This window comes from Hylobates moloch, unplaced genomic scaffold (genome assembly GCF_009828535.3).
Source record: "Hylobates moloch isolate HMO894 unplaced genomic scaffold, HMol_V3 SCAFFOLD_2, whole genome shotgun sequence".
Taxonomy (NCBI): Eukaryota; Metazoa; Chordata; class Mammalia; order Primates; family Hylobatidae; genus Hylobates; species Hylobates moloch.
The window spans coordinates 140,517,990-140,530,189 of record NW_026652277.1 but is presented as its reverse complement, the minus strand read 5'-3'; the positions used below and the strand labels follow the sequence as shown (position 1 = coordinate 140,530,189).

The following is a 12,200-nucleotide window of genomic DNA, read 5'->3' as shown; positions in this document are numbered from 1 at the left end:
AGCTACTTGGGAGGCTGAGGCAGGAAAATCACTGGAATCTGTGAGGCGATGGTTGCAGTGAGCCAAGATCGCACCACTGCACTTCAGCTTGGGCAACCGAGTGAGCCTCTGGCTAAAAAAAAAAAAAAAAAAAAAAGTAGCTCAGGGAATTAGAGAATGAAGAGACTATTTAAGCCAGGCCTTAAATAAGGACTTTATCAACTTAACAAAAGGGCATCAAAGCAAATGCAATGGCCCAGATACAAACACAGGCATAGGCACAGGCACAAGCACAGAGTTCCATAGGTGTGTACCATGTATAGAGAAAAGCTCATGTTTTAGCATGGCCAGGATATGGGAAGGATGTGGGAGTGTGCTCATTAAAGAGATGCCAAAGGCAGGTTTGAGCCTGCACATGCACTGCCTGATGCAGCATACTGAGGGAACAGGAAAACACCATGTTTTAGAACTTAACAAAGTCTTCTGAACTGTTCAAACTATTATAAGCTTCTTAACTCTTTGAATAAAGATTTACAACCACATGCTTTTGATTTGAAGAAGTCTCTTTAGGGCAGCATAAATTATATCAAAATATTTTGATTTTTTAAATAATACATTTTAAGTACAAAACATTTTTATTATCATAAAGTGTCTTCAGGATGACATAAGCTCTAGCGTAGAAGTAAATGGGGACCCTCGTTTGGAGGAAAACAAACAAACAAAACTTTAAGAAAGTAAATACTGAGGCAGGGTATGGTGATTCATGCCTGTAATCTCAGTACTTTGAAAAGCTAAGCCAGGAGGATAGCTTGAGCCCCAGAGGTCGAGGCTGCATTTATCTATGATTGTGCCACTGCACTGCACTCCAGCCTGAGCGACAGAAAAAGACCCTGTCTCAAAAAAAAAAAAAAAAAAAAAAAAGTAAATGCTGAATAAAAACCCATAAACCATTTGTGAATTGGATAACTGTTTTTAATTTTGTTTTAAAAAATTATGTTAAATGACTGAAACCCCTTCTTCACTCTCTTCATTTACTTCTGTACATTGGTAAAATAGATCTATTTCTGAGAGGAGTTTATCAAAAGTTATTTTTCAAGAAGATGCCCAAGTCCTAGTAGTTCTTGATACATGCGTCTAATACATGATGAACATATAGATACATATAGGGCAAGTAATAACCAAATGACTTGTTTTAATTGGACTAAACATGTATTTTCAGTTTGTGTCCAAGATCAGGGTCGCCTGTCTGAGAATTACACAACAGCTTAGGCCAATCTAGATTCTGATTAAAAATTGGTACGCATCATTATCATCATATAATAAAAAGCCATAAAGTCTTGGCCATTTGTTTACTTTGGGATGGATGCCAAGTATGGTGTGGTGATGGAGAAGCTTAGAATTATGTAAAAATCAGTTTAGATTTTCTTCTCTATTTTAAACATGAGAAATACAAGCACCAGAGAAGTTAGATGGCTTACCCAGGGATAGGTGGTCAGTCTCAGGGCTGGTCTAAATCCCATGATTACTCTCACAGTCAATTGTCTATTGCACCATGTTTCCTTCCCAATCCTTTTTGGTTGTGACATAACCACTGCTGAGAAATGAAGCCTAATGGAAAGTGACCCACCCACAAATTCGGTGGCATCAGTCTTGCCGGTGTAGGAGTAAATGGGGACCCTTCCTTGGGTGGCAATAGGAAGAATCCTCCAGGATGTCGACACTGATACCTACTTCTGATGTCATGGGTGGGGACATGCATCTGTATATGTATATTTATGTAGCTATGCTGCATGAACATGGAATTTCAGTGGAAAAATAGCACTTATGAAATTTGTTTGTTTCTAACATTCTCCAGAGTTAGATCTCAGACATCAGCCTCTAGGAAATTTTGCTGTGGAGCGTTCATGTTACATTTGACATTTCCGAAACTGTGAGGTGGAAACATGGTAGTAGAATAACAGAAAGAACATTTTTAGATATAAGATCATAAGCTAGAAAGAGAAAAAAAATTAACTGTTAAAGGTATGTAGGCTGCCCCATTTACCCTAGCTGTATATATTAATATAATAGGATATGTTATAGAAGTTAGGTAGCATTTCTGTCTTTGAATTGTAAGATCTGACTTGATAAAAAGAGGACAGAGATAAAAATAAAATGAAACAAATCCTCAAAGGAGTTACAAACATGTATCCCCTGTCACCACTTAATGTGACAATCACCACCAGCCCACTTACTGAGGGCTGATGCTGTGCCAGATAGTAAGCTATGCCATTTTCATATCACCAATGCTCACAAAAGCTTTGCAAGGTAGGTACTTCTAGTTTCTGTTTACAAATGAGTGATCTCTGCATCAGCAAAATTAAGTGAATCACCCGAGTTGGCCAAGCTATTAAAAGCAGGGCTGGGAGGGAGGTGTGGTGGCAGGGAGGGAGGGAGTGGAAAGCAGGGCTGGTTAAAGATTTACGTTCTAGTGACTATGAACTCCTGTGTTTTCCAATATTCCAGTCTTCCTGCCACCTAAGGCATATAAACACAACGTGTGTGACCTTGGGCTGCTGGAGCTCATTTGTTCCCAAGCCTCTTCACTGTGTGTTCTAACATATCAACAGGAACAAATGCTCGTTGACAGGCTAACTCAAAAAGACTCACATATTACTCATCTCAAGATAGTAGGCCAGGGCCAAGAAGTCACTTGAAACTTAAGCTTATTCTAGAATACAACTCATCAAAATTACTGTATTCAGGTTCGATTAACTAAAAATAATCAAACCCCCCATTCAGCATTCATTTGACATAAGATGAAAGATATTCTAAGCAAAGAGAAAAATGTGGACACGGAGAGGCGTGAAGGTAGATATGTTTGGGAAATATTGAGTATGTTAATCAGGCAAGGCAAGGGATGTGCAAAAGGATGTTGGTTTAAGTGAACACGGATCTGAGGTAAAAAGATCTAGAGTATGGGCTCTGCTCCCAAGGGATTTTGAGCACTTGGACAGGTAATTCACATTTCTGAGCCTTCATTTTCTCACCTACAAAATGAAGGGTAGGTCTAGACCAGGTGTCAGTAAACTTTTTCTATCCATTTCAACTGCTCTATTCTGAAACATGAAACAATCAAAAGCAATGTAGAATGAATGGAAGTGTAGCTGTGTTCCAATAAAACTTTATTTACAAAAACAAGCAACAGGCTGAATTTGTACCATAGGAGACAACTGCCAAGCCCTGGACTAAACAAAAATCTCTGGGTACAAATCTAAGATTTTACACTACTACAATAGGATGCTGTAAACAGGACGGCTATCTTGCTATTATGCACAGGTTGGTTCTCAAATAAAAACCTGTTGGAGCCAGGGGTATCTCAGGCATTAAATGCTCTGAACATGGTTTCTGCCTGGAATCATGTCTTAATTAGATAAACTATGACTTGAACATGGACCTCCTTCCTGTCTGCTTCTTATGGTAATTTGTAATGTTTTTGTTTTTATTTACAGTCTAGCTTAGATCAGGGTATGCACATCTTTGTAGGCCTAATAAGAATTCTGGAAAAAGTAAATATTTATCAATATTAACCTTACTTGCTAACCTTGTCATGGACATGCAAATGAACCAGAACATTATTCAAAAGAAAAGAGAAATTGAAGAAGATTATGAAGGAAAACATAAATTAATAATCCACAAGCTGGATAATTTTATTCTGAAAACTCACTACTGATATAATTTCTCATGAAATATTAAAAGAATACTTTTATGGTCCCCAAAGTACTTGTCTTTGCCTTTCTTGATAGTTAGGATTAAGACCATATTCTCCCTCTATAAGACCCATTCCCACACCCTATCACTAGCTAGTTATTGTCACTATTTTGACACTACTAATAGGAAAAATTCTTTAAGCATTTCTGAAAGTCTATCAAATTTACCTGTGGCCAATAGTCATGATTACCCAGTGCAGGGAAAACCTGGAGATTTGGGAAGAGACTCTGGATGGTGGTTGTCATATTAGTGATCACATTTATAACAGTGTCTGTTGAGAGTTCAGGTACAGGAACATGAGGTGGGCTATCCCTGAAAAAGAGACAGATTGTAAAGAACAAAATCAGTTTCATAAAGTGTTACTAGACTTATGCATGATGCCTTGCTATACCTATCATTGCAGACTTCCACTTTAAAACAGCAGATTACAGCTAAAGAGTTGATAGACTACTCTTCACCTACCTCTACCCTACCGATAATCCTATAAAAGAAATTTAACAAAATGTAATACAAAAAATAAGCTGGAAATCCAAGCCTATTTCACTACCTGACTGAAGATTTATAAGAGGCTAAAAACTGCAATAATTAAAAGCAGATGCCAATTGAACCAGAGCCCAAATGCCTATTTCAAATCCCAGTTTTGCCAATTACTAGCTGTGTATACTCTAAGTTACTAAGATGTTCAGTGCCTTCCTCATCTGTAAAATGGGAATAATAATACCCATTGTAAAAATTAAATAAGTTACAATGTATAAGTTAATTAAAACAGTGCCAAGCCCGAAGTAAATACTCTACAAGTATTAGCCATGGTCATTATTCCAGGTAAAGATATATGGGCCTCTTCACCCTATAATGATGAAGGGAACCAGTTAGTTATACTGCCAGAAGATGATGCTTTACAAAATTGTCATGACAGGTAAACTTCCATTATTGCCTTTCGTCTTTGATAATTTCATGAAGACCTAATATCAACATCTCAAGATATTGATGCAAGTGTGCTGTTTATGGATTCATCTCTTAGTTAACACTGACATATTTCTGAAATCTGTATTCCAAAAAAAAAAAAAAACTTCTAAAATTGTTCTTACCTCTAATAATGTTGATTAGTTTCACCTAGTGTTTTTTAACTCAAATAACTCTTAAAATGTAACTAATCTTCTTATGGAATTCAGCACTCTTATGAAGCTTAGGACACTGTAAATAAATATTGAGTAATTAATGGTACTTAATCACTTACCCTGTCCATATCATGAAAGATGCTTCTTGTCCAGAATTTTTAATAAAATCAAATGCTGACAAAATAAGTTGATATGGAGAATCACACAGAACATCTCCAAAAGGGCCAGGGTTGGAGGCATTTGCACCTTTAGATGAAGCGCACACTTTTGTGTGGTCATCTGTGATGTGGTAAGTAGGGTCTAAGTGTAAGTCAGTCACATGCCAAAACTGTCCTGTTGATTACACAAAAAATGCAGATAAATCTACTTGTTCTCTTTTGGAATTCTCATACAAATATTTATATTAAGACTAGAGACGGTTGTTCCTCCCTGTGATGGAGGAAAGCCTTGGTAATTTAAATGTTCATACACCTTGAAGTTAAATACAATCCTCTGTGAGAAGATAAGCTTCAAGGAACTGTAGGAACAATTTACTACTTAAGTGTGTCAGAACTGATGAGCTCAGGCCGGGCGCGGTGGCTCATGCCTATAATCCCAGCAATTTGGGAGGCTGAAGTAGGGGGATCACTTGAGGTCAGGAGTTCGAGACCAGCCAGGCCAACATGGTGAAACCCCATCTCTACCAAAAATATAAAAAATTAGCCGAGTGTGGTGGCACACGCCTGTAATCCCAGCTACTTGGGAGGCTGATGCAGGAGAATCACTTAAACCCGGGAGGTGGAGGTTGTGGTAAGCTGAGATCATGCCACTGCACTCCAGCCTGGGCGACAGCACAAGACTCCATCTCAAAAAAAAAGAACCGACAAGCTCAGTATTAGTATCAGCATGATAACCTAACAAAGAGTATTTAGCAAAGCTATGTTTCCATAATAAAATGTACGAAAATATCCTTCGGAGAGGCCAATGATGACATCATCTTGTATCTTAATAGCACGTCTCCTTTAAGAATTTAAGATTTTACAAGTTATTTACATTCTTCTTGTAGAAAAATTGACGTATAAATATGATGTCGTTTGTTAGGGTTACACAGTGAGTAAGTAGACTGCAGAATCAGGAACTACATATCACTCTTACTTTCTTATAAACCTTGCCTCTCAACATTAATTCAAAGAACATAAATCTCTAATACAAGCTTTAAGCCAAAAATAGGAATTTCCAAAGGTTCTTAAAAGCTATTTAATAGAGGTACATCTTCTATCATATACTCGTATAAAATGTGAATAATATTAAGGGAAGCAGTTGTTAAAAAGGATGCTTCCATTGGGTTTTTAGGAAGCAGCCAAGCCCATTTGATAGCATCCTTACTTGGAAATCATCTTAAGAAAGTTTTTTTTGTGTGTGTGTTTTTTTGAGACAGAGTCTCGCACTGTGTCCTAGGCTGGAGTACAATGGCGTGATCTTGGCTCACTGCCACCTCCACCTCCCGGGTTCAAGCGATTCTTCTGCCTCAGCCTTCTGAGTAGCTGGGATTACAGGTGCGTGACACCACACCCAGCTAATTTTTTGTATTTTTAGTAGAGACAGGGTTTCACCATGTTAGCCAGGATGGTCTTGATTTCCTGACCTCGTGATTGGCCCACCCCAGCCTCCCAAAGTGCTGGGATTACAGGCGTGAGCCACCGCGCCCGGCCAAGAAAATGTCCTTTATTGAAGGTAATACTAGAACAAAAAATCACAGTGGTATCTCTCTTTATTAAGTATTTGCTATGTGCCAGGCACTGTGATAAGCAATTTAAATATACTATGTCATTTGATTCTCAAAACTGCTCTCTGAACTGGGAATTATGGTTCTCATTTTAGAATTGAAAAACTAGTGCTGAGTCAAATAGAAAATTTGTTAAAGTATACACAGCTAATAAATCTGAACTCCCATACTGAAGGGCTTCCAAGTTTGTTTATACATCATTTATATATATATTCAATGATCCTTATAGACCATGTTCAAATTGTTTTAATAAAGAGATTTTTTCCGCACTTTTGAGTTTACTCTGATTATGACTAGAAACACATCAGAAGTGACAAAGTAGCATGTACTACACCAGAAGCACAGAGCAAACAGGTAGGATGCAAACTTTAAACTCTACCAATATGTTACTACTGAATAAAACCCAAATCTGGGATAATAAGGTGAAACAGTTGATACGTTAAGGTGAAAGGGGTGCGTTATCTTTTGGTTGTTGTTTCTTCCCAACATAGTTGTCATTATAATTCCATAACACATTTATGTTCACAACTAAGAAACGGTAGACAAAAGATCCAGAAGAAAGTAGTAGTATGGTCAATTACTTGGCACTTAGTCACCATTTGAAAACATCTGCCAAAAGCAATTTTATTTTATTCCATAATGCAGAAAATACCCCAATCTTTATTTCCATCTTAGATATACTTTACCCAGCACAAAAAGTAAAGATGGCAAATAGCTCAGAGTCATCCCAGAGAATCGTTTTAATGTGAACATGTATTTGTATTATTTCGAGAATGTAAGGGTATAGTAAATGAACATGAAACAATACAGTGTCATGGTTAAGAGTGGAGGCCAGAGTCAGACTGTTTGACTTCCAACCTAAGCTCCACCACCCACTAATCTAGCTGTGTGATCTTGGCCTATTTCATTGATGAAATGGGAACAATAACAGTGCCTACTGTGAGGGTTAAGTGACTTAGTAGAAGTGAAGCCCTTAGAAGGTGTATGGCACCAAGTAAGCTCAATGTTAGTTTTACCGTTATTTTTTTAACTTCAAACCCCATTTCCAAGTAATACTTAAAATTCAAGTGCTTATTACATGTTTAGTACTATTTTTTATGTTTCACATGTATGAGCTCATTATTATGTATACTCCATTTTACAGATAAGAAACTGAAGCACACAGAGATTAAATTCAAGTTACATGCATCAGCTGCAACAGAGCTAAACTATCATCTGCAACAGGGCTAAACTATGAATTCAGGAAATCTGACTCCAGAGTCCACATTGCCCTTATCCACATACAATTCCTCTCTGTGTTTTCACATTCAACTGTCTCCAGTCTCACTTGCCTCACATGAAAACAGATAATGATACCAGGCACTCATGCCTGTAATCTCAGCACTTTGGGAGGCTGAGGCAGGAGGATCACTTGAGCTCAGGATTTTGAGACCAGCCCGGGCAACATGGTGAAACCCCATGCCTACAAAAAATACAAAACTTAGGAAGGATCTCTTGAGCCAGGGAGATGGAGGCTGCAGTGAGCCAAGACTGGGCCAAGGCACTCCAGCCTGGGTGACAGAGACCATGTCTAAAAAAAAAAAAAAAAAAAGGAAGAAGGAGAAGAAAGAAAACAGATAACGACAATTATCTGCACAGGAGATACTGTGAAGATTAGGGGAAAAGAGATTATAAACATATTCAGCATCTGTTTCAGTAAACCAAAACCTGAAATGCATTAAGAGCACACCCCTCTGATATAATTTAGTACCTAGATTTATATCGCCAGCATCTAGAATATGCATGACTTATAGTAGCCCTTCAACATTCTTTAATTTATATATGATGACATTTAGGCAAAGGCAAATTTCATGATATCCTCAAGATCACAGATGACTCAGTAATGAAAGCTTAACTGGAACCAGTCTCTCCAGACTTCCGGTCTAGTGATCTTTCTACTGCATAGCATTGCCAGACAGATAAATTAGGGGATAATCATTTAAATTCACTGAAAGATGTCTTTAATTAGAAGCCAAGAACAGAGCTCTGACAGGTTCTTAACCTGGGACTCATGAATCATGAACATCTGGAAGCCTCATGTCCCTCTCCTAACGAAACTGTGTCCCCATGTGTGTTTCCAAGGCCTGGCCTGTGGCAGAGCCCACACTCCAATCCATGTTTTCTAGTTCAAAGTCCAAAGTTCTTTTTACTACAGCACGTTTTCCTGTTCTGCAGACTATCTTTAAAAAGATTTCCAGGTCTGGCGGGTGGCTCACGCCTGTAATCCAGCACTTTGGGAGGCTGAGGTGGGCAGATCACGAGGTCAGGAGATTGAGACCATTCTGGCTAACACGATGAAACCCTGTCTCTACTAAAAGTACAAAAAATTAGCCGGGCATGGTGGCGGGCGCCTGTAGTCCCAGCTACTCGGGAGGCTGAGGCAGGAGAATGGCGTCAACCCAGGAGGCGAAGTTTCCAGTGAGCCGAGATAGCGCCACTGCACTCCAGCCTGGGTGACAGACCGAGATTCTGTCTCAAAATAAAAAAATAAATAAATAAAAATAAAAAATAAAGATTTCCAAAAATATGTGTGTGTTCAACATATCTAGAAAAACTCTCAAAATTATACCAGAAAATCTTTTAATCCAAAGATTTTATAACTTCTCCTCAAGAATCCAATGAACCATAGTTCAGACATAATTCAGCTCGCCTTATGCCTTATTTGAACACAGTATGAACACTCAGCAGCGTATGAATGGTTGAAGTATGGCTGCTGGGATTGGCCAAACTTAGCTATTGTTACCGCTGCATACTCTTAAGTTAGGTTTTCAGTCTCATCTGACTATTAAGCTAGGTTACAGTTCATTCACAAGGATTCAAATATAGAAGTAAGGAGTCCTTCTCAGGCCGTATTTAGTTTGCTTTAACAGTACCAATACACAAGCCAGTCCCAGCCTACTAAATCTAAAGAACTGTAGCCAAAAACACACAAGTGAAGCTTCCTGGGACTTCTGTCGTCTGACCACCAGGAATCGACAGGGCAGACAACTAAGACTCGGAATTTAAACGCTAAAACACAAAACAAGAAAGCAGTAGCCAGGCAGGGTGGATGCTGAAAGGAAGTCCAAGCATTTGGGTGCTGAGAGGAGGAGGCAGGGGAGTTGTCACATCAAGTGGAAAATATGCAAGATATTACAAACAAGGAGAATTTTGAAACTGCTGAGTGAACACTTCCGCCTTTGAACTCCAGTAACACTTCAGACCTTTGAACTCCAGTGACTCCAGTAACACTTCAGAATTCTGAACTCCAATAACCCCTCTTCCTTCCCCTTTAGTAGGAAGGGATTCAACCTTGCAGTTTCCCAACCAAACAGGAGGTGTGAAGACTCACAGGGTCCCTAGAAAGCACTCATTGAGGACTCTTTAAAACACAGGTGAATTTGCCATTGTGTGGCCTCAAGCAACCTGAGACATTTTATTTCAAAACCCTAACTGGTCACATAATTAAAGTAACACAAGCTAAGCTGTAATAAAAGCAGAAACCAGTATACATAAACATTTTGGGGAAATTTCTTGTAATGACTGACATTTGCCACAGTTGGGAAACCAGATTTACAGTTTTTGCTTCAGACCTGACAGCTGAGTCGTGAGGACTTGGCCTTCAAGTGAAGATATTTGCCCTAGAGCGCTCCCAAGTCCTGAGAAAGCACAGAGGGAGCGAAAGAAGTTTCAGCAGTAGGTGCTGCTACCGAGTCTCAGGGACAACTCTCCCCCAAAAGAAAACAGAACTCTACTTCTCTAATTTTGTTTTTCCTCTTAACAGTGCAATTATTTTTAAAGGGAGTTGAGGAGGTGGGGGCACCTTGATTTTTGAAACTGGAGGCTCAGATGGCATTGTACAATCTCCCACCAAAATGTATCTATTCTGGACCAGTGAGTCTCAAACTTAGCCGAACGGAATCATGCGGAGGGTGGGTTAAACAGCATACTGTGGAACCCCAACGCCAGCGTTTCAGGTTCAGTAGGTCTGGGATGGGCTGGAAATTTGCAATGCTAACAATTTTAGGTCCCGCGGCTGCTGCCACCGGTCCAGGGCACACTTAGAGAATCACTACTGTAACGGGCACTGTGTTGAGTGTTGGGAGTGAATAAAATGGCTCCCGCCCGCAGGAAGCCTAGTGGACATCCAGGTGAAATGAAGTCTCCGTGAGTTCCACGGTAGACTAAGGGGTGAGTCTACCCAAGGGTGCTTTCGCGCTCTGGCTGGATGAGTGGCAGAAAATGCCACCGACTTCGGTCGAACAAGACAGAAGATAGTCTGAGTCACGCTTAAATTTACATCCCTGAGCTGAGGGGGAAACTGCAGTCCCCCTCTATTCAGGACCCATTAGGGGCCTCTTGTTGTGCTGGACATCGGACTCCCAGCTTCCTCTTCCCTTGAGTCCCGCAGCTTTTCCTTCCTTCCCCAAGGAGCAAAACAACTGAGATGCAGGATGTAAACAAAAGCCAGGCTGGCGAAATCCGGCCGACGCGCCCTTGGAGCGCCCCCACCGGCGAGGGTATTTCCGCCGCCCAGCCACGGCCTCCCGGCTGGACGCCCTAACGCTGTAGTCCCTCGGTCGCCCTCCCAGCGCCCAGCAGCCGTAGTCAACGCCGGACGCGTCAGGGGCCGGGCTAGCCCGAGCCTCTGCCCGGGACAGCTGCCCCCACGCACTTTCTCCTGCTGTGCGCAGGCGCCGCCGCTCCGCGCTCTCTGCCCCGGCTGGGAAGAGAAGGGTCGCGGACAACTCACCTATCCCCGGAGGAGGATTCCTGCCGCCTGCGGGCGCCACGGGCAGCCCGAGGCCGCAGCGGCAGTGCCAGGCAGTCAGCAGGCAGCAGACGAGCGCGCGCAGCAGCGCCATGGAGGGCCGCGGTGCTGACCCGGAGCCTCGGGCTGTCCAGCAGCTCCACTCCGACCGTCAGGCCTGAGGGTGAGGCGGAGGCAGAAGACGGCTGCGGGTATAGACGCCCAGCTGATCACGTGCAAAGGCAGATTCCGCAGCGAGTCAGTTCACCTGACCTTCAGCTGCTCGCCTGACCTTCAGCTGCTGTTTAGCGATGATCTGTTCTCGTATTTCTTAGCGTTAGTGTTTGGCCTAGGAAGGAATGTACTTGTAGAAGCTCAAATTCCGACTCGTGTATCAGTGGTGCAGTTGATGTCAAACACTGACATACTGGTGCTTGGGGATAGAGAAAGACATTCAGTTTGGTAAAAGCCAGGAGGGAGAACGAGACCTCTCAAATCCGTGTGTAAAAAGGAAAAAGCAGGGAGTTTTTATTCTGCTAGAGAATAAGAGAGGGGGAGTTTCAAAGAATCCAGGGGAAAAGTCTGTTTCTTCAGTCTCAGATAACACCTTTGAGCAATTAGACGTCCAGGCATCCGCAGCTGGTTGCAGGGCCCTTGGAGGTATTCATCCCTTCTGCAAACATTTTTGTGACCCTGAAGTTACCTCTTTGTTCTTGACGAGGAAGCAGTACGTCAGCAGTTTATAATTATATTGTGGAAACAAGGAGAATATTGGGCAAAAAGCGAGTGGTTAAAATGTGCAAGCAAGCAGGAGCCTGAT

At 41.2% G+C, this 12,200-nt stretch overlaps 1 protein-coding gene across 3 annotated transcripts in view; it reads right to left on the bottom strand.

Moving 5' to 3' along the window:
- Positions 1 to 11,784, bottom strand: part of SMPDL3A (sphingomyelin phosphodiesterase acid like 3A) — a 22,266-nt gene extending 10,482 nt beyond the window's left edge. For 2 of the 3 annotated variants that reach the window (XM_032158110.2, XM_058435534.1), the window contains exons 1-3: positions 11,384 to 11,784; positions 4,967 to 5,180; positions 3,897 to 4,041 (exon numbers count right to left, since the gene is read on the bottom strand). In XM_032158110.2, the coding sequence (XP_032014001.1) occupies positions 3,897 to 4,041; positions 4,967 to 5,180; positions 11,384 to 11,495 (471 nt within the window). In that variant the 5' untranslated portion in view covers positions 11,496 to 11,784. The remainder of the gene's footprint in view (positions 1 to 3,896; positions 4,042 to 4,966; positions 5,181 to 11,383) is intronic. The other variant, XM_032158119.2, reaches the window with a different exon arrangement.
- Between the last annotated feature and the right edge of the window lie 416 nt (positions 11,785 to 12,200).